This window comes from Haliotis asinina, chromosome 16 (assembly GCF_037392515.1).
Source record: "Haliotis asinina isolate JCU_RB_2024 chromosome 16, JCU_Hal_asi_v2, whole genome shotgun sequence".
NCBI lineage: Eukaryota > Metazoa > Mollusca > Gastropoda > Lepetellida > Haliotidae > Haliotis > Haliotis asinina.
Window position 1 is genome coordinate 15,825,752 of NC_090295.1, and position 23,438 is coordinate 15,849,189.

At 38.6% G+C, this 23,438-nt stretch overlaps 1 protein-coding gene across 3 annotated transcripts in view; it reads right to left on the reverse strand.

The window, feature by feature from the left end:
• LOC137267912 (ATP-dependent translocase ABCB1-like) overlaps positions 1-23,438 on the reverse strand; it is a 168,631-nt gene that overhangs the window by 94,083 nt on the left and 51,110 nt on the right. For all 3 annotated transcript variants that reach the window (XM_067802354.1, XM_067802355.1, XM_067802356.1), the window contains exons 6-22: positions 23,215-23,386; positions 22,387-22,511; positions 21,404-21,520; positions 19,617-19,692; positions 18,735-18,848; positions 16,963-17,073; positions 15,807-15,932; positions 15,170-15,373; positions 12,376-12,546; positions 9,713-9,917; positions 9,059-9,213; positions 7,475-7,621; positions 5,681-5,782; positions 4,637-4,798; positions 3,557-3,689; positions 1,725-1,795; positions 578-678 (exon numbers count right to left, since the gene is read on the reverse strand). In XM_067802354.1, the coding sequence (XP_067658455.1) occupies positions 578-678; positions 1,725-1,795; positions 3,557-3,689; positions 4,637-4,798; positions 5,681-5,782; positions 7,475-7,621; positions 9,059-9,213; positions 9,713-9,917; positions 12,376-12,546; positions 15,170-15,373; positions 15,807-15,932; positions 16,963-17,073; positions 18,735-18,848; positions 19,617-19,692; positions 21,404-21,520; positions 22,387-22,511; positions 23,215-23,386 (2,292 nt within the window). The remainder of the gene's footprint in view (positions 1-577; positions 679-1,724; positions 1,796-3,556; positions 3,690-4,636; positions 4,799-5,680; positions 5,783-7,474; positions 7,622-9,058; positions 9,214-9,712; positions 9,918-12,375; positions 12,547-15,169; positions 15,374-15,806; positions 15,933-16,962; positions 17,074-18,734; positions 18,849-19,616; positions 19,693-21,403; positions 21,521-22,386; positions 22,512-23,214; positions 23,387-23,438) is intronic.

A 23,438-nucleotide genomic window follows, 5' to 3' on the forward strand; every position in this document is an offset into this window, starting at 1 on the left:
ACTTCTACCAACACAGCTGGGATACATCAACCAAGTCAGAAAGCCTGACTTTGTTAGTCGCCTCTTCCAACATGCAGTGTTTGCTAAAGACCAGTTCTAGTAAGTGATTTACTTTACACTGCTTTTACCAGTATTCCAGCAATATCATGGCAGGGGTCACCAGAAATGAGCTTTACACACTGTACCCAAGTGGGAAATCAAACCCAGATCTTCAGTGTGGCAAGTGAATGCTTTAACCTATAGGCTACCCGAAGACCAGTTCTAACCCAAATCTTCATGGTACTGACAAAGCAAGAGGTGATTTTAATTTTATGAAGCTTTAAGCAATATTCCATCAATATCATAGTGGTGACATGAGAACTAGGCTTCGCACACTGTACCTTTGTGATGAATCTGACGCATCTCTTCAGCAAGATGTGCGAACACATCACCACTAGCTATATATATAGGACACCACACCGCCTCAACAATTCAAGAAACATCGTATGTGTCTGATGACCTGTGGGTCACTATAGTGCACTATAGTGTACCTGCTTATGAATTCTTAAGCTACAGCACCTTAGATTCATGAACTCACTTGTAAGGTTTGAGGATCTCTGAACAATACCGCTCGTAGAAATGTGTCTCCCTTGTAAGTGACTGAACAGTCCGGACATTCTCAACAGCCTCAGCAGCAGTCTGGGTGAAAGTAAGTCACAGTTTTACTTCCTTTATTGTGGGTGGGTGGGTGAGTGAGTGAGTGAGTGAGTGATATTCCAAGTAATATTCCAGCAATATCACCAGAAATGAGCTTCACACATTGTACCCATGCGGGGAATCGAACCCAGGTCATATTTCTGGTGACAAGCAGAATGCTACCCCAACACTCAGTATTATCTAGAGAACAACATTTACTTTTCCTTATTTCCCTCAAATAAATATTAACCACAGTAAAAACATGAAATACCATTTTAATTTACCATATGAAAACAATACTTAGAGGGTAAAAGAGTTTCAAGATTAACATGTACTGCCTTGTGTTGGTATGTACACGTATACATGTATACACAAACATACATCAAGACCAAGCTTTTCCTTGCGAAATTATTCTGAACACTTTACCGTCAAGTTTGCTTGTGATTTAATGTGAACCTGCATAGCATGAAACATATCATATCACTGATATTTAAATATGTATCATACCACAACTTTTGATACACAAATTATCATATATAATGCAGATTATGACTAGGCTCAAAGAAGAGAATGATCAGACAAAGGGGTCACATCATAAACAGGAGAGTGTGCTACAGGATGTCCATGAAAGGGAGCAGTGGGGTGTGTTCAGGCAAATGGTACAGCAGACGCCAAAAACTTAGTTTGCAGTTTTGTTTCCATTCAGCTATAAATCATGAGAGTGAGGGAGTTAGTTTTGTTTTACACCACACTCGGCAATATTCCAGCTATAGGGCGGCGGTCTGTAAATAGTCCAGTCTGGACCTAACAATCCAGTGATCAACAGCACAAACATCGATCTGCACAACTGGGAAATGATGACATGAGTCAACCAGGTTAGCAAGCCTGTCCCCCAAATTCTGTTAGTCATCTCTTCCGACAAGCATAGTCGCCTTTTATGGCAAGCATGGGTTGCTGGGATCATGAGAGAGTACTTATCCTGAGATGGGATAAGTTTCAACAATTTTTGCTGTATCATTTCTCCCATGTTTGGTGATGTTAACACGTACCTTGCCAGCATCCTCGAGCAGCTCGGAGTCACGTTTCTGGTTTCCCGTCACAGCCTTCATCTGTATAGCACCTGGGGTCAGACAATTAGTGGTGTCAGGAGGGAGTGATTAAATAAAAATTTACATCACATAAGGAATATCTCAGTCACATCGTGATTTGCAAAGCAGGATGTTGTATAGATTTACACAGTCATAAAAAATAGTGAGTGCGTTAAGTTTTATGCTCCACTCAGCAATATTCCATTTGTATGGCAGCAGTCTGTAAATAATTGAGTCTGGACCAGACAATCCAGTGAACAACAGCATGATCATCAATCTACGCAAACAGGAACAGATGACATGCTTCAACCAAGTCCTCGAAGTTGACCACCTGATCACATTAGTTACTGAAGATCAGTTCTAACCCTTATCTTCACAGGTCATAAACAATAGCATTTTGCAGAAAGATGAATTTGCCCAACAAATCACAAACACTGTCAGAATGTCACTGAAGGAAGTTCTATTTCAACGCAAACTTGAAGGTCCATAACAGAACTATGCTCCCTGAATGAAACATATCATCATTACTTGTTTTTCTAAACTTATAAAATGGTGGAATACTTTCTTCTGCCTTAGTGATTTATGCTGAGAAGGCAAATTCATTGTTCCCTCTCAGATATCAAGCTCATAAACTCATCAAGAGACTTAACACAGCTGACATTTGAAAAACAACTTATTAAAAGCTTTTTTTGGAGTTATTTATGACAAGATAGAGAAACCTTAATTTTTTTGTGCATGTATTTCCTAAGTGATCTAGTTAAATTGCACTGAAAGCAATAAAGAATTTGATACCGGTATTAATTCTTTGCAACTTGAGTAAGCTTTTGATTTCATGTTTAAAGATCAAAGCAGTACTGATTTGCTGAACAATTAGATATAGTTCCCATCAAAAGTTTAGATTCAATTAAAACACTCACTACATGTTATGTGCATATGGTTATATTGAAGATTGACTTCTCTGCTAACTTGGGGGAACCAACTGCAAACCTTATGCAGATGAATTGCTGGAGGATCATGCATCACATTGCTGAAAAGCATGTGCAAAAATCATGCACGTAAAGTTTTGTTAAGAATTTGCTCGTTTTCACTGATTTTTATTATTTATTGAACACTTGACATTAATCTCTTCAACATTACAAATTTCTTTTACACTACATGTGTGAACGGTACCTTTAAACAATATGGTATATTTTTGCAAAATTCAGTTTAGAAAGTCACATGCATATATGAAATAAGTGGTTATATTTAGACAAGTGAGTCCAAACTTTTAATGGTAAATATATTTAGGATGATTTGTCTGTACAGGAAACATGTCTGCATCAGTCTTACAGATATGATACTCATATGAGTGAGTGAGTTCAAGTCACAACGTCAGTATTTCAGCAATCTTATGAATAATATAAGGTCCAAATTCATGATAACTACAAACGAATTATTCAAAAGACTGTCAACAACGGACAATAAAAACAACAAGAACATCACAAATGCATGCATAAAACTAGTATGAAAACCTAAAATTTTATAACTATTGAAGACAACACAATATAAAAGCAAGCTATAGATCGCCAACAACTGAAGATAGATTACCATGCTGGGGACCATGGGGACTTACAGTACTCTTGCTTCCTGCATGTATCCTAGCTGGTGTTTATACCAATATTCAGCAGTTAGCAAGTTAGCATGATAAAAGCAACAAGTTAGCAATTAACACAAATCTAGCCATACATAAAATGAACACTTATCAGCGAAGGAGTAGCATAATGGTATTGATTGATAGCCTTGTTGATTCTTACCTGCTAATGCCATGACAGGCACACCACCCAGTACAACTAGAGCTAGTTTCCACCCAAAGATGAAAGCAATCACAAGGCCTGCGATCAGACCCACGATTGACTGAATCATTGTAGCTAGACGAATGCCTGTCGCCTAAAACATCAAAACAATATGCTTATCAAGGTCAGGACCTGATGCCATGTAGGTTGATCTTAACATATCAGCAGAAATAGTGACTTTGCAACCACAAAGAAACAACATTTTCACCCAATACTTAGAAATTCTTAAAAACTCTGATTTTTTTTGTCTGTTGTTTATCGCCACACCCAGCAATATTCTAGCTATATGTCAGCAAACTAAATAAAATCTGGCCCTTCCAGCGATCAACATTAGGAGTAGCTATCTATGCAGTTGAGATTTAATGATAAAGTCAACGAGCAGGCCAGCTGATATCATTGGTGGTTGCTGAAGTTCAGTTCAAACCCAGAACTTTATGAGCCAGGCTTTTCTGGAGGCTATTTTCAAGAAACTTCCTGTGACATCCAAACATGTCTGAAGTATGACCAAGATCTCTTATGGATAAATCACCTGATGAAGGGGTCTGAAATGACCCCAAAACAATTAAAAGAAGATTTATCCATAACACCATCTAAATTCTGCTCAAAGACATCAAAGCTCCCAGATTAATTTTTTTTACTGAATTTTGAAGATAAAAACATTGTATAGCGATATTTAGACAGTCTTTTCCAACAGTATAAGAAATTTAGTAATACTCGCAATGAGAACGTGATTTTCATTAAAGTGTTCGTCGAAGATCTGGCTTCAATTCCCCACATGTGTACATTGTGTAAAGCCCATTTCTGGAGTCCCTCTTTGTGATATTGCTCAAATATTGTTAAAAACAGTGAAAAACTGAACTCATTCACTCAGATCCAAAGCTGGTCATCTTGTAAACATGACCAAGCTGACAAGGTAAGGATATCATCTGTGGGACAACCGTGCAGCCCTGCTGCATTATGTAATATTCGTCAATTCTTCAAGTGAGCTACAGAACCTGTCATCAGGCTCTTTTTTTGTCAGCAACAATTCAGTTGACTTACATTCTTGACCATGGATGCATCTGTGGCCAGTCTGGTTGTCAGAGCACCTGACGAGTGCTTGGGGTCATCAAAGTACGCCACATCCTGGCGGAGTATGTTCTTGAATACCTTCAGTCTCAGCCTCATTGTGAGTCTCTCGCCTGATTGGCCAAAGGAATAGGTCTAAAACGTAAATGGGTGAGTAAATATTTTTCTGGAATATCTGAAAATATCTTATTCTTTTACCATAATATTATGGTTCCATACCTGTGATTACAGTGATGTCATCACATGACAACCAATTATTACTCTGTGCCATCTTCTCTCCAGGGCCTACTCGCACAAAGCAATCTTAATGCTACGACTATATTGAGCCTATGTTGGAGAATGGGAATTACAGTCATTGTAGCACTTAGTGAAAGTGGGCCCATGTTTAAGTTTATATAGACAGAGTTGTCTCCCTTCCAAAGATCCAAACAATAATGATAGTAAACGTGGCAATCTTCCGTTGTAACAATTTTTGTAACATTTAAAAATACCTTCAAATTATAATAACAATTACAACATCAAAATTGCTTCCCTCTATGAAAATATTATGAGATCAAATGATCCTCTGTTATGATCTTGTGACTAATACATGAAAAAAGTAAAACATGCATGTTATTCTTTCATGATTTAAAAGGTTGTATTGTCTTTGAAGATTCAGACATAATTTACAGTCACTTGTTTTAACATATAAAATACATGCTTAAGAGATGAAAAACTAGTAATTTTAGCTTCCAAGCAGTAGAAATTACTGCCATTTCTTGCAAAGTTGATGTCCGGAATCTTCATTAACAGGCATATGTGTAGGGTAATAGGGGGTGGGGTACCCAGGTGGAAAATCTGGGCCTATGCCAGAACTATCATTTAAACTATTAATTTTTACCAAAGAGACTTTGGTATGCCTTCTTCAGGAGAAGTGAAGGGCTCAATTCTTCAGATGGGTACAATGTTTGAAATGAAATCTTATGTACTACAGATGATATGACTGGAATGTAGTAAAGAAATGGCAACAAGCATTACCTGGATGGAGTTAGTAAGGAAGTTAGCGCCACCTAGTGCCAGGAACATAAGGCTCCAGAACACAGCGTCATCTTTCAGCTTGTCTCCCGTCTCTCCGAACACCTGGTGGCATACCAGTCACATATATCACATCAGCACAAACAACTTAAATTTGAACCAAAACAAAGTGAATAGTTTTTTATGTTATGTTTTGGGTCAGTATGAACACAAAACTAAGTCAATAGTGATTTAAGCTTCATTTCCTTTTTAGTTCTAAAATGAAAAGGTGAAAAGAGAAGTGTCTTTATACAAGACACATTTATTAACAAGTCATTGACTATATAACAAAGTCAGGCCCCCCTAAGTAACTGAAAGAATTACAGCAAATTTGAAGGAATTGCATCTCAAATGTAAACAAGCTCAGCCCACTCGCGAAACAATTGCAGCGATATCGGTAGTTTGGCGGTAATAACCTAACCACACACCAACCTAACCAACAAATCACAGAACGGAGCCGAGAAATCTCTGAAGATGGCCGGGTGTGTTTCAAGTATTACCGACACTGCTTCCGATAGGGGTGTTGTGTTTACTTAGGGAGGCCTGAAAATGGAGGGAAAGAATTCAAAGGTTTCACAGTTTTGCGTAGGACTACCACCAGTTTCAGTCGAAGACAAACATATTGCCATGGAAACGCAAAACGCAAAATATTATATTTAGAAATCAAAAACTACCAAAAAGGCACCAGTAAACTACCAGACTTATCAGTCTGCTACATTTGAAGAAATATTGAACAGTTATATGTTCTGTTCCAGAAAAGTGCACTTCCATCAATTTCAGTTGAAGTCAAATACTTTGGTATGGAAGCACCAAAAATATCTTATTCAGACATACAAAACTACCAAAAGGTACCAGTTCATCAGTAAACCTATCTACATGCTAAAGTTTGGTGAAGTAATACTGAACGGTTTTAGAGTTCTGCTCCAAAAAAGACAAGTGAGCATGAATGGACAGGCAGACACATGGACAAACAGGCAGATGGATGTATTGCAGTGGATAAAAAATTCCAACTTACAAGAGCACATACAAGGAACACACAATAAAATAAAATACAATCTAATAAAAGTACCACTACTGATTTCTCACATCACACAATAAAACGCAGTAAACATGTACACAATATTGACATCTTTTACAATATAGAGTAGTTTCAACATGAAAAAAGCATAAATACCAAAAATATAAAATCCAAAAAGAAACAGAAAATATCACACAATTATAGGTAAAGATTAAAAGTTTTTTATTATATATATTTGGTGCATGAATACATGACATGTTTTATGGAAAACTCCTTTTTATTCTTCATCATAACCTTTCGGAGTTAATTCATGTTCCTTCATCGAAAGAATACAGTCAGTTAACCTGATGAAAGAGACCCATGAAGATCCATGTGAGAATTAGTCCTCAGGAAAGCATGTTTGTTGTAAGAAGCGACTGGGACTAGGGGGTCAAGTTTACTGACATGGATGACACCTGTCATCATATCCCAATTGTGTTAAAACATTGCTCATAATATTGATCAATAGTTTGTCTGCTCCAGAATTGATTATTTACAGACTGCCGCCATATTACTGGAATATTTCTGAGTGCTGCTTTCAAACAAAAATAACCAACCAACCAGATGAAAGAGCACAAATTAGCTCTGAAACATTGTGATAAAGAATAAATACAAAGATATAAAGAATAGAGTTGTTATCCATTAAATGTGTCATGTCTTTATATTCGTCAAACTTCTTTCAAGAAAAATATTTAACGTACCCTGACAATTTCACTGAAAAACACAGCAAACAGTGGCATGGTGCAGCCATTGAGGGACGCAGCGATACACCCTAAGATGATGAATGGCAGTTCAGGTGCGTTCTCCTGCATCATTCGACAAAACCCAGGCTTGGTGACTTCCTCTTCCTGCCAAAAAACGATTATTTATTGTTCCAGATACCACTGCAGATCATATCTGAGTGAGTGAGTGAGTGAGTGAGTGGTGTGTAGTATAGTGGAGTGGTGTGTAGTATAGTGGAGCGGAGTCGAGTGGAGTTTTATGCTGCTTCTGGTGACATTCCAGCAATATCACAGCAGTGGACACCACACATGGGCTTCACATGTACCTATATGGGGAATCAAAACCCGGGTCTTCGTCATGACAAATGAACGTTTTAACCAGATATTGCTTGATGAGGCTTGTAGACATCATCAGTTACCATGGTGTTTTGCCGTGTCTACACAGTCTTACTGTATAGGTTTCTAAGAAAATCAGGTAATTTTACTGAATTGTTCAGGTTCAAGTATGATAAAATGCCTCCTAGACATGCACATAGTTTATTTTCTCACCTTCATCTCGTGTTCCTTAAAATCCAGTGCAAGCAAGTGTAAAAAGAATAGGTCAAATTCTCTTTCATTTGAAAACAAACTGATTCATAGAAACAACAGATGACTGATTCCACTGAATCTTAAATATCTCAAATATTTCATTCACATATTTCTCCAAAATTATCACAATCCCATTTTTCTAATTTGTTACAAATATTTTTTATCATGTTCCTGGTTTGTTCAGACATTTTCCCCTACTCTGCCTGTCCTTCCTCCGAAAATTTGTTGACTATTGTCACTGACACTTGACATCAAAAGATATTCCCTGTATACTTAAATACTGCCAATAAAGAAAATTACAAAATGTGCTGCAATCTTTACACTAAAAAGAATAGGTTAAATTCTCTTTCATTTGAAAACAAACTGATTCATAGAAACAACAGATGACTGATTCCACTGAATCTTAAATATCTCACTGACACTTGACATCAAAAGATATTCCCTGTATGCTCACACTGATATAAAGATTCAAAAGAAATGAGTTATAAAAATAACATATTTGTTAGGATCGTTGATTTTTAAACAATAGAAAACTCATTCAAACGGCTAAGACAAGTCTCATCTTGATTACACCTGCTATTTTTGGACTTTGGAGAAAGTATGATAAAATAACTCATGGACTTCTACACAGTTTATTTTCTTACCTTCATTTTGTGTTCCTTAAAATCCAATGCATGCAAGTGTGAAAAGAATAAAGTCAAATTTCTTTCTTTGAAAACAAACTGTTTCATAGAGGGCAACAGATGACTGATTACACTGAACAATCATTTTAAATATTTCTTTCACATATTTCTCCAAAATTATCACAATAATACTTTCCTATTTATCTCCCAAACTGACACAATTAATTTTTTTCCAGTTTGTCTCTAAATCCATCACAAATAATTTAATCTTGTTTTCTCTGAATTTTCTGATCACGCTTTGTTGCAATCATCACAAATGTTCAGTTCCTGTTTTGCTCAGATATTCACCCACCTCTGCCTCCTCTTCCTTTGTTTTTGGTTTGGATGTCTGTCGTGACAGTTGACGTGATGTTTGGCGCTCTACTGTTGGCGACTTGACTCTCGATGATCGGCGCTTTAAGTCCACATGCTTGGAAGAATCACCATCTGAGACATGGCCATTCTGAACTGAATACAAACAAAATCATTAAATAATGATTAAGATTAATGTCTCCTTTGTTCTGGTGAAATCGGTATTTGAATTGATCTTCAGTAACCCTTACATGGAAAAAGGCAACAAACAAGTTCAGGGAGTCAGACTCAGTGACTTGGTTGACATATCATCATATCCCAACGTAGAGCAATGCTGTTGTTGTTAAACACTGGATTTTTCAGTCCAGACTAAATTATTATGGACTGCCACCATACAGCTGGGCCTCCTCTCACAAACACTCAGGTGATTGTAAGTCACTAAAGTCACCTTAGTGCAATGTTAAAGAATGGGAAAGAAGGCTAACCTTAGTAAAGGCTGAAAGGAAGTCCCCAGAATATAGGGGAACAACAAAGAACAATAATCAGATCTTGAATTTCAACAATAACCAGCAGATCCACTCTTGACAAAGGGACACTACTCTACATGGTTACATACACCTACAAGAGCACAGCTCAATCGAAATCAATTTTGTACCGGTGGAGTTCTTGTCATCATTGTCCACTTCCTCTGCAATGGTTTGTAGCGTGACAAGCTGGAAGTATGGTCCATTGTGAGACATCAGCTCAGAGTGTTTGCCCTGTTCCACAACCTCACCATCCTGTAGCACGTAGATGATGTCTGCATTCTGGATGGTGGACAGTCGGTGAGCTACCACGATGGTCGTGCGTCCTTCTCTGGCCTGTTTGGGAGATCAGTGAGATATGTTGACTTGTGATTCAAGTGATCTTATCATTAGAGCTTTCCATGTTTAATGATAATAATATTGCATTTAGTGTAATTCACACTACATTAGGTGAATGCAGATTGGGTTAACATGTCTGAGACCTGAAACTGTCTATTCTGCCATGAGTTTATGAAATACTTGAATTTAACTGGACAATCAATAAAATTAGACACTAGCACACTAGTTCAGCTTGACAACCAACATCAGGGGGCGGATACAACTTTTTGAGAAAGTGGGGGTGCACACTATTGAGAAATGGGGGTGGGGGTGTTTTTGCATCCTTCATTTTCACAAGAGTTTCAAGAGTCATTTATCAATTTTCCTTGCATCCTTGCATCCCCACTCTGGATCCGCCTTTGAACATGGTTGATATCAACACAACAGATTTGATGGAAATGTTTACAATAAAACATTTATCAAAATTCAAAAAATACAATTATATAATATTTTCCTTCACATTTATTAGGATACCCTTCTATCATATTACTTTTTATTACAAGAATATTCAAACACAATTACAACATAAACAGACTATACACATTCCGTTGGAGATGATGAACTTATATATTACTAATTCAGTTAATTCATATAATTTTGAAACACAACATGTTATCTCCATTTTACCATAACCGATTTAAAATTTGTTCGTTCCGTGGAAGACACTACATAATCCAACATGGCACATCAACTCATCTGTGAAGGGAGTGGTGGGTGCCATTTGATTTCAACTGCAACTTAGAGATGATCAATGCAGTCTAACATTCATCTTATTTCAAACACAGTATGTTTATTTCCTATGTATCAAGACATATACAGTCACACTCAGTTGAGGTGAACTTTGACGTGTAAGACTTGTGGTTGTACTGAAGTAAAATCTTGGTCTGTATTCTTCTGTATCCACACATAGTCATCATATCACTGTTGCGTAAAACTTAGCATAACTCGGACTATATGCACAGGTTGCAATGTCTGACTGTTTACTACTCGCCTCTGTGGAAGATAACCTTGTCTAGTGTTATAATACATGTCTGCAATCCCTTTACTTTGTCTTGTATCATGATATATGTCTGCAGTCCTTTACCTTGTCTTGTATCATGATATATGTCTGCAGTCCTTTACCTTGTCTTGTATCATGATATATGTCTGCAGTCCTTTACCTTGTCTTGTATCATGATATATGTCTGCAGTCCTTTACCTTGTCTTGTATCATGATATATGTCCGCAGTCCTTTACCTTGTCTTGTATCATGATATATGTCCGCAGTCCTTTACCTTGTCTTGTATCATGATATATGTCCGCAGTCCTTTACCTTGTCTTGTATCATGATATATGTCCGCAGTCCTTTACCTTGTCTTGTATCATGATATATGTCCGCAGTCCTTTCCCTTGTCTTGTATCATGATATATGTCTGCAGTCCTTTACCTTGTCTTGTATCATGATATATGTCTGCAGTCCTTTACCTTGTCTTGTATCATGATATATGTCTGCAGTCCTTTACCTTGTCTTGTATCATGATATATGTCCGCAGTCCTTTACTTTGTCTTGTATCATGATATATGTCCGCAGTCCTTTACCTTGTCTTGTATCATGATATATGTCCGCAGTCCTTTACCTTGTCTTGTATCATGATATATGTCTGCAGTCCTTTACCTTGTCTTGTATCATGATATATGTCTGCAGTCCTTTACCTTGTCTTGTATCATGATATATGTCTGCAGTCCTTTACCTTGTCTTGTATCATGATATATGTCCGCAGTCCTTTACCTTGTCTTGTATCATGATATATGTCCGCAGTCCTTTACCTTGTCTTGTATCATGATATGTCTGCAGTCCTTTACCTTGTCTTGTATCATGATATATGTCCGCAGTCCTTTACCTTGTCTTGTATCATGATATATGTCCGCAGTCCTTTACCTTGTCTTGTATCATGATATATGTCTGCAGTCCTTTACCTTGTCTTGTATCATGATATATGTCCTCAGTCCTTTACCTTGTCTTGTATCATGATATATGTCTGCAGTCCTTTACCTTGTCTTGTATCATGATATATGTCTGCAGTCCTTTACCTTGTCTTGTATCATGATATATGTCCGCAGTCCTTTACCTTGTCTTGTATCATGATATATGTCCGCAGTCCTTTACCTTGTCTTGTATCATGATATATGTCCACAGTCCTTTACCTTGTCTTGTATCATGATATATGTCTGCAGTCCTTTACCTTGTCTTGTATCATGATATATGTCCGCAGTCCTTTACCTTGTCTTGTATCATGATATATGTCCGCAGTCCTTTACCTTGTCTTGTATCATGATACATCTGGGGTCTGGGGTCCTATACCATGTCTTTTGTTTGATATATGTCTGGGGTCCCATACCTTGTCTTGTGTTCTGATATATGTCTGAGGTCCAATACCTTGTCAAGAGCAGCCTGCACGATGCCCTCACTGGCAGAGTCCAGAGCTGAGGTGGCTTCATCCAACAGAAGGATCTTGGGGTCACGGATCAGGGCACGAGCAATGGCCACCCTCTGCTTCTGTCCTCCAGACAGTTGAGCTCCCCGCTCTCCAACCAGTGTGTCATAACCCTGAAACAACCACAGTTCTGTAATAGCTCAACGATTTGACCAAAGTATACAGTTTCTTATTGGTTGATATCCAGAGTGTTATATACAATTATATCTCCTTCCTATCATGATTAAAACCCTGGACCTGAATTTTTTAAGCTCTCTTTGAACTAAGATACGAGCATTCGTAACTGCTATGCCTTAACATTAACTTATAAGTAGTCTCAGTGTTATTCATTGCACTCCACCACTGAGTCTAACAAACCCCAGTAGAAGGTCACGCCAGGTAACCTTTGAGTGACCTGTGACCTTCCAATCAATAGCGAGACGGTTAAATAGATTTAACCAATAAGACAATTGCTGATTGGAGGATTGAAGGATCGGAGGGACTTACAAAAGATTCAGGTCACTGACACATATCTCTCCACAAACAAAACTCTGCATATAACAGTTATTTGACCTGCAGTATATATGCTTCGGGGTTTCTGTTGACATGGTTACCATTAGCTAATATTTCCACAAACTGACATCCTTGAATATTGTCCAAAACTCTATTTTCAGTGACTGTTTACCCACAGTTGTCACAGTTGTAACGTGTGCAGTGTGTATCACCCGGAAGCGATCGTATGCTAAATAGCATTTGGAATCATTCAGGTACAAACCTTTTTGAGGTAAAAAGTTCAAAAGGTATGTGCGAATGTCCACTTTCGCGATTTGGTAAGCTGTGTTCTGATTGGTCAATCTCAAAGGTTACCTGGCACGACCTCCCATAAGATTTTGTTAGACTCAGTAGTGGAGCGTAAAAGTACAAAGGATAAGTTTACTTAGACTGTGTAACTCCCTGTTTTCTGTAACTAAGCAGCGAAGAGTTTCTCCAAAAGGCCATGAAACAAGATGTATTCAGAACATGCTATATTTACCTTCCCTAAAGACTATGAATGATAACGTCTATACATGTAATGGTTAAAACCAGCTGGAATACATGAGTGAGAGAGTAAACTTCGCTTAAAGATCTGTTGTGAAGGAACTAAATGTAATGGTGTTCGAGGTAAAATGCCTCAAAGAGAGGGTGTCAGTGACTGAGTTTAGTTTTATGCCAATCTCAGCAATATTCCAGCTATATGGTCTGGACCAGACAATCAAGTGATCAACAACATGAGCATCAACCTGCCCAGCTGTGCCACCAGTACACGTGGCAAGAAAGTCACCAAGCCTGATAACCCTTGTGATCTTGTAAGAGGCGACAAGCTTGAGGATCAATTCTAACCCATATCATCATGGGTCTAAAAATGCTAGAGGAAAGATTTTTTTAAAAAGATGATATACTTTGAATCTGTTTAAACAATTATCATACATGGAGGAAGCTGTCTTCTTAAGGGACCATTAATAATTTATGACTATAGGGGTGATGATGATTTTAAAGGGGGTCGGTCACCCATTTTGTTCTGTCCTCAAAAGGTAGGAAGGATATCAATTTTCAATGCATGTACTGGGGGTCAGCAATATTGTACATTAGAATATATAAAAAGTATTGGTACATGACATGCAGGAGATTACTTTTATACTTTGTACGTGAAGGAGGAGAAGGGTAGGGTTCATGCTTTTCCATAAAATATCATCATCACCCCACTTGCCTTAAATTATGAACAGTCCCAAAACATGTAAACAAACATGCACAGTTTTAAAAAATGTGTTTATCAGTATTACAATTCAGTTAACATGTGGTATTATCTGGATACAGGCCTCCTGCAATCTGTGCCCGTCATCTGGGGTGGCACATTTGTCTGAGGGTCAGAATTGTTGACCTGCTTGAAGGTCTTCGTTTCATTGGGTTTGTTGTTTTACACTGCACTCAGCAATATTCCAGCTATATAATTATGGCCACTGTCTAATGGTGGACCAGACAATCAAGTGATCGACAGCATGAACGTCACTCTCCAAACTGAGATATGATAACGTGTCAACCAAGTAAGAAAACCGACAACCCGATCATGTTAGTTACCTCTTACGACTAACATGGGTTGCTGAACACAAATTCTAACCCAAACTTTAACATGTTGACTGTATGCCACTGAACTCAGAAAGTTCACCTCTGGACTGTCTTGTAAAGACTCAATGACTTAAGGAGTGAGTGAGTTTAGTTGTATGCTGCACTCAACAATATTCCAGCTATATGGCGGCGGTCTGTAAATAATCGAATCTGGACCAGACAATCCAGAGATAAAAAATATGAGAATCGATCTGCGCAACTGGTAACCGATGACATGTGTCAACCAAATCAGCCACCCTGACCACCCGATCCCGTTAGTCACTGCTTACGACAAGCATAGTCCCCTTTTATGGCAAGCGTGGGTTGCTGAAGGCCTATTCTACCCCAGGACCGTTACAGGTCCAATGACTTAAGGGCAAAAAATAGCCAAGTTAATGTTGGATAAATTGACCTTGCTCAAGGGAGATAAACTGACCTTGTTAGGAGGAGATATCTTTAGCTTGCTAAAAGGGAATATATTGACCATGCTATATAGGACCTATTGCCCTAGTTCTAAGGGTAGACCTAGTTCTCAACAAATATATCACCTTGCTATACTTTTCTTTATGGGTGAGAGAAACCCCAGCTGCTGGTTCTCGTCTGATAAAGACTCACCTGGGGCAGTTTACTGATGAAGTCATGAGCATTAGCTTGTTTAGAAGATGTAATGATGGCTGCCTCAGTTGCACCAGGGTTGCCAAGGAGAATATTCTCCCTGATAGTACAGCCAAACAGAATTGGTTCCTGTGACACGATTCCAATATTTTCTCTGAGCCATCGAATATTCAGTTCCTTCAAGTTGGTGTTATCCAGGAACACCTGTGGAAGTGAGGGAGTGAGTTTTATGTGGCTTTGAACAGTATCACACTTCTACAGCAGAAAAGTCTATACCATTCAGTTCTTGACAGTGTAGCACTTTTGATAAAACAAATGAGAATGTGTTTGAACAAGACAAAGAGAATTACAATCAGGGCAAATCATGGTTCCAATGAAGCCAAGAAACTGACAGAAGCCAGACAGGTGGCAAAAGCCATCAACTGTGTGACTTCTCAGTAATCCCCTTACTTTCGTGCATGTCCTGTTCTTGGTTTATCTTACCATACATTGTTATCAACTGTACTTTGCTCACAGAGAATATATATGTCTATATCCAGTCTGGATCATTAACCTGAAGGAGTATGAATTATCTCTGAAATACTGTATGCTACAAACAAACAAGCTGATCATGCTCATCAAAGATATTATGACATACATTTCCTGAATCTGGATCGTAGAACCTCTGAATGAGGTTGACAGTGGTAGACTTGCCACATCCACTGGCACCAACTAGTGCCACGGTCTGCCCAGGATGAACGGTCAGGTTGAAGTTTTTCATCACCTGCAACAGAAGCTGACAAGTTACAGATGGAAGCATGGATGGATGGATAAGTTTGAATTGGTAGATGGTAGGGCTGCACAATATAACCGGGTTACTGGTATTTACTGGTTCAGACATGAAAACGGTACTTAATGCAATACATCAATCGAAACCTGGTATTTTGACACTTATTCGGAAAACTTTGTAACACTCCAAAATCTTCGGATATTTCTGTTAGAGTAAAGTTTATTTCAGAATGAAGTTGTTGGCTACATTTTTGCTCATTGATGACCCGTGATCGCTGATATGTCCTGACCAGATCAAGCTGCTGTCTAAAATATCAGGCCTTTTTTGACAGTGGAGAAACTAGTTCAAACCAGTAAACACTGTGTTGATGTTAAACTTTTCTTTTCCTTGATTCATTTGTGCTAAATATTATTTACATATTTATTTTGTCATGATTAACATTTTGTTAAACCTTTTATAAATTTTTTATAAAGCTTAATCATGCATAGTCATTTCGATGTTCTTTTGCTTTATAAATCAAGCATTAAGTCGATTATAAGTATTTTTTGGTCTCTCAATATATTGCAACACATATCACAATACATGCTTTCAAATCACAATATACTGCAACATGAATATTCTCTGCAATGGCCAGCGCCAGTAGATGGACATACCAGTTTAGCCTCAGACAGATGGACGAATATGCTAACTCAGGTTGGGGTGGTTGGATGAATAGATAGAGGGATGGATGGATGTGCCAACATAAGTTTGGACGGACAGATGGATTGATATGCCACTTCAAGTATAGACTGATTGATGGATGGACAGATGGAAATGTGAGCAAAAGTTAGGTTTAGGGGTGGCTATTTGACAAATTCTTGTCATGATTGCCATAAGACCTTTTGGTACTGACAAATACTGAAGCCGAAGCTATTGAAATACTTCAGGCAAGGTGTGTGTATGATCACCACTGCTGTAAACAGAAGTAACGGACAAAGTGTAACCAGGATCACAAATACTTATTGCCCTGTGAATGTGTGACTACCTTTACATCTTTCCTGGTAGGGTAGGAAAACTCCACATCTCGGAACTCTATGAGGCCTTTCACTGACTGGAGTCGTACCCCGGCATCAGATGCGGCATCAATTGATGGTATCTGCAGCAGAAATATACCGGGTACATAATAATATGTTACAAACGGTATGTCAGATACACAATTATATGTTACAAAAGTATGCCAGGTACAAAATTATATATTACAGAGGTACGTCAAGTGTATGTGTGTTTTATTTAGTAAGGGGGCCACCGGTCCTTTATACACATACACATGGCAGATGTATTCACAAAATGACACGAAGTGCCATCAAAGTGAAAGTGACGGAATGGACGCAGAGAGGTAGCTGTGCAGAGAATGCAACTGTAATTAAGGATGAAGTGCACTTATAAATTCATGTTGTGCATACAAGTGAGTTGAGAAAAAGGTTCTGTACAAGTATATGTAATGGAAACAATCTAACAAAAATTATATATCAGAATCTTTAGCACTTTACGTTTTGTAACTACACAAACCAAACATGTGTACGCTAGAAGCTAAGGGAGACAACTGAATTACTATATTAACATTCTATTTACTTTTGGTGATCTGAAATTGAAAATCCACAGAAATGTTGATGATATATGTACATACATTTGTAATAGACTGGAGGCCTTGGATACTAAATAAGAAATCTTGAATCTTGGAAAGCAAAGACAGATGGACAGTGAGTATTGCTGAACAGTAAAGACTGATGGACATGTTGGGGTAAATGGGCAGATGGACAGTGAATAAGACTGGACAGTGAGAAAGATGGACAGATGGATAGAAGGGCAGCAACAATGGATAAATGGAGAGATGGGCAATGAGATGGGGTGAACAGATGGATAGAAAGAAAATGGGAAAGAGTGGTCACTAAGGAGAGATGGGTCATGAGGATGGATGGAAAGAGAGATGTGTCATGAGGATGGATGGAAGGAGATGAGCCATGAGGATGGATGATCAGTTAGGACATATGGAGAGATGGGCAATGAGGATGGATGGAAAGTTGGGCCATGAGGATGGATGGATGGAGAGATGGGACATGGGGATGGGTGGAGAGATGGGCCATGAGGATGGATGGATGGAGAGATGAGACATGGGGATGGGTGGAGAGATGGGCCATGAGGATGGATGGATGGAGAGATGGGACATGGGGATGGGTGGAGAGATGGGCCATGAGGATTGATGGATGGAGAGATGGGACATGGGGATGGGTGGAGAGATGGACCATGAGGATGGATGGATGGATGGATGGATGGATGGAGAGATGGTGCCTGAGGATGGATGATGGAGAGATTGGCAATGAGGATGGATGAAAAGATGGGTCATGAGGATGGATGGAGAGATGGGTCATGAGGATGGATGGAGAGATGGGTCAGGATGGATAGACAGGTGATAGAAGGGTAATTAGGATGGATGCAAAGTTATGATGGATGGATGGACAGATGGATAGAAGGGTAATTAGGATGGGTGCAAAGTTATGATGGATTGATGGACAGATGGATAGAAGGGCTATGAGGGCAGATGATTCAGGATAGACAATGAAGAAGCCTCACCTCTAAGGATGGACAGAGAGACAGAGTTAGAAAGGACAGACCATATTGAAGGCCCGACAGTAACGATGAGTGGACAGAAGGATCAAGGACAATAAGGATGCATGGACAATGATGAAGGCTCAACAGTAAGGATGGATGGACTGATGGAGAGGAAAGACGGATAAACAGATCAACAGGTGGACTTACATTCTTGAGGATATCCACCACAGTGGCAGCTGCTCCCTTGGCAGTTGCAATGGCGCTGGCATGAGGAGTTGCATTGCCAATGGAAAAGGAACCAATCATGACACAGAAAAACACCTGCAAATACACCACATTTAGCTTAAGCATGCATCATTGAGTCACTGCCACTTCTCTTGGGTTCATAAATGAACACATATAGCAAAAGCATGGGTCATTGAGTCACTGTCAGATGACAGTCCCCTATACTCTAAGGCTTATACATGAACACATATAGCATAATCATGTGTTGTTGAGTCACTGGCAAAGGACAGTCCCCTCTTCTCTTGGGCTAATACATGAATTACCATAGCACATCATTCATCACTGCAATCAACTCAGAGGTGGGAAGGGATCTGATTTGGTTGTTGTTTAACGCCACACAAAGTAATATTCCAGTTACAAGTTGGCGGTCTGTAGATAGTCGAGTCTGGGCCAGAAAATCAAGTGTTCACCAGCACCATCACAACTGGGATATGCTGGTATGACATGAGTCAACCAAGTTAGAGAGTCTGACAATCCAATCATGTTAGTTGCCTTTTACAACAAGCATGAGTCGCTGAAAAACAATTCAAACCCAGATGTGAAAGTACCTGGTAATATTGCTGAAAGAAAAATATTGTTTCTGTCAGTGCTTCAAAACTTGTGAAAGGAGGACAAAACAATTCAATTTGTTAATATTCTCAGATTTATCTGACGTTTCAAGGGAACCTAACTGTTCAGATTTCATTTTTTAAAAAAATATATTTTTATTATTCACTGTTACCCAGTTTACAATATATTAAGAAAGGAGCATGTCTCATCCAAAAATAACAAATAGGTAGTTTCTTTAATGGTACCAGCACTCACAGTGAAGACAGTGCCAGGAGACAATCCTTCCTCCATGTCAGTTTCTTGCCACTTTGCCACTTCAGTTGAGCCAAACCTGAAATGGAATCACCATACACATGTATCTTAATAATAAAACATGTATTTTGGTATTTTTCATCACAACCATCTGCTGCTCATTTTAGAAAGCAACAAGAAGACAACGTGATCAATATCCCCCGCAATGGCAAAATACTCTTCATGAACATGCCTATTAGTTACGATGATGTCAAATGTTTTGATCTGTTTGACTGGCATTTTAGAAGTTAATGAATAATAGAAAAGTATGATACTTGAAAGTCAAATGTTGTCAAATGTTTGGCAAAGTGGAATGAGAGTATTGAAAATATTTTATTCTGAATTCCAAAACTACCAAAAGGCACCAGTACACTACCAGATCAATGTATGTGTGAAGTCTGGTGAAGAAATATTGAAAGGGTTTACTGTTGAGGTCAGGAAAAGAGTACATCCACCACATTCAAAGTCAAATTTGTTGTTATGGAAACACAAAAAATATTTTATTCAGAATTTCAAAACTAACAAAAGGCACAAGTACACCACCAGACCATATGCCAAGTTTGGTAAAGAAATATTAAAATATTTTACAGTTTTGGTCCAGAAAAGAGCACACCCACCAAATTCAATCAAAGTCAAATTTGTTGCCATGGAAAAGCACAAAATACTTTATTTAGAATTCCAAAAATACCAAAAGGTATCAGTACTCCACCACATTTATCTTTGTGCCAAGTTTGATGAAGAAATAGTGAACAGTTTTAAAGTTCTCCCCCAGAAAAGAGCACACCCACCAAATTCAGTGAAATCAAACTTGATACCATGGAAATGCAGAAAAATACTTTATTCAGAATTCCAAGACTACCAAAAAGCACCAGTACACCACCAGACCAATCTATGTGCCAAGTTTCGTCAAGAAATATTGAAAGGTTTTACAGTTCTGCTCCGCTGTAGAAATATTGAAAGGTTTTACAGTTCTGCTCCGGTGAAGAAATATTGAAAGGTTTTACAGTTCTGCTCCAGAAAAGAGCACTACAACCAAATTCAGTCAAAGTCAAACTTGTTGTCATGGCAATGCAGAAATATATTTTATTCAACACCCTAAACATACCAAATGGCACCAGTTTGGTGGATCTATTTAGCCTTGGCATACCTGCATGGAGATAAGTACAGGGTAATGGAGATCAATAACACTCCAATCAATACAGGTAGGCAAAAGCGTACATTTTTAACCATTGAGGGAAGTCGCAGTGGATGAGCTGGCCAGGCGGCTGACTTTGTGTGCAGGAGATTAGGTTACTGACTCTGAGGGGGTGGGTTTGAATCCCAGATGGGACTCAACCAAAAAAGTACCAGAATTTCTTCTTAACTAAGAAAGTGTAATCCCAAGTATGACATATGTTACCCAGAGGGGACACAAACCCTAACCTGCCACAAAGACCCAAATTGAGAGGTGAATTCAGTACTGGGAATACCTGCATTTAGGCAAGTTTGGAGAACAAGAGAAGAATCTTGTAATGGTTACCTATTTGTCAGGGAAATATCTGCTGTTAGACCTGTATGGGGAACTGGTTACCTCTTCAGCTCAGTATACCAAAATTGAGAGAAGAATATGATGATAATTTCTATCAGGTTATAGTCTTGTATTACAATTACCAAGGGGCTTGATCTGCTGGGAACACCTACAGTCAGACAAGTATGGAGTACATGGAGTCCATTCTGCAATGACATGGAAACCAAAAGAAACACATACTTACCAAAACGCGAGAGCGTACGCTGAAAACATGACAAACAGTGTGATGCCCATCCCAACACCAGTGATGGCTGCCTTCCTTATGCCCAGTTTCTTACTGTCCACGAGAGCACGGGAGTATCTGTAAGCACCATCAATGCACAATGACACACTGTTTATGCACACTGGAAAAGAGTTTTTACAAGAAAATGAGCTGCTTCATTTTGCAAATACTCCTTTCCAGTGATATTTTGAAAGTACTTTGGAAATCATCACATACTATCATCCTTTTCAAATGTCATACCATTGCATTTGGCCTGTTATAACTGCTTCAGTCTCATACCCATTTCTGGTATCCCCCAGCCACGATATTGCTGAAATATTGCTAAAAGCGTTGTAAAACCATACTCACTCACTCTCATACCACATAAGGGGCAGTGGAGTAGCCTACTGGTTGAAGCGGTCCCTCATGATGCAAAACATCTGGGTTCAATTCCCCATATGGGTACATTGTGTGAAGCCCATTTCTGGTGTCCCCTGCTGTGAAATATTGCTAAGACCAACGTTAAGCCACACTCACTCAACCTCAAGCCAGATAAAAGAACCTTGCCTCTTTGGTTTCTTTGCTTCTTCGCTGTTAGAATTGCACTAAGAAATAAGACGCAAATATATCTGTAAATACTGAATCCTGTGATTGACATCATGAACATTGACCCATGCAGCAACCGAGTCAGTATGACTCATCGGATCAGGCTCCTGATTAGTCACCTCTTACTACAAGCAAAAGATGTGTTGTGAACCAGATCTTCATACCTTAGTTTTCAATGAGTGAGTGAGTTAAGTGTTACACCACTTTGAGCAATACTCCAGCAATACCACAATGGGAGCTGAGAATTGGGAAATCAAACCTGGTTCTTCAGCCTGACAAGCAAACGCTTTTAACACAAGGCTGTCCCACCTCTCCGATTTCAATATGACTTCGAACTCTTAATGGTAAATCCTACATACCTTTTTATTTCTTGCTTTTGCCCATTAAATGAGATGACGGTTCGGACACAGGACAGCACCTCCTCAGCCACGCTCCCTGCCTCAGCATACTTCTCTTGTTCTCGTTTAGAAAATGATGCAATGGCCTGGAACAGAGCAATGGCTCAGTCAGTTTCTGTATAAAATACATATTTATAAACATAAAATCTTAAATTATGAGCCAAGTACATGAATGCTTATGCTGATCATTGGATTGTCTGGTCCTCACTTACACACTGCAACGTAAAATTACACTTACTCACTCACTCACTCCTAATTTATAACATTTTTTTCCTGTATAATTGAACTGTCTATTTGAAAACTTCTGATAAATTATATCAAGGCCATATAACTGTTTTAACAAACAGTTTTCTTTTGTGTTCGTTTTATATCTTATTCAAAATGAAACTCTAAAACTAGCATTTAAAAAAGTAAAAATCACATTAAGAATTACATAAACACGAAGGCAATGTCGTTCACTGGCTTATCTGTTGATTAAGTTTCTGTTAATTTTACACTTCTATTTACCTACTTTGGAAAAGCTGAAATGTAACAGACAGGCAATGGCAAAATTGTGGACAGACGACAGAACAGGTTATGAAGCTAATCTCTACAAGGTCATTAAACAAAATGTCAAAAAACTGACTAGTGTCTTTCATGTAAAAGCAGCTGCACAAACTAACTGGTCCAGGAAGCTAATGACAGGATGTTTCACCAGCTGAAAATGCAAGCCCAGGAAAACTTTACAAGTTTAGCTCAAATTTATTGCAAACTTTGTCTACTTCTGTACAACATTGATAGAAACCTTACCTTGGACATGAATGCACCTGCTATGGCAAGCACTGGAGTTAGCGACATCATGACCAGCGTCAGCTTCCATCCTTTTATAAAGCCAATGACAAATCCAGAGATGAACGCCGAAAAAAACTGAACACACAAGCTGAACTTATCTCCAATACCTTCTCTTAACTTCTCCATATCACTGTAATAAAAATGATAGTGACAATTAATATATTTAAATTATATTTTCCCTG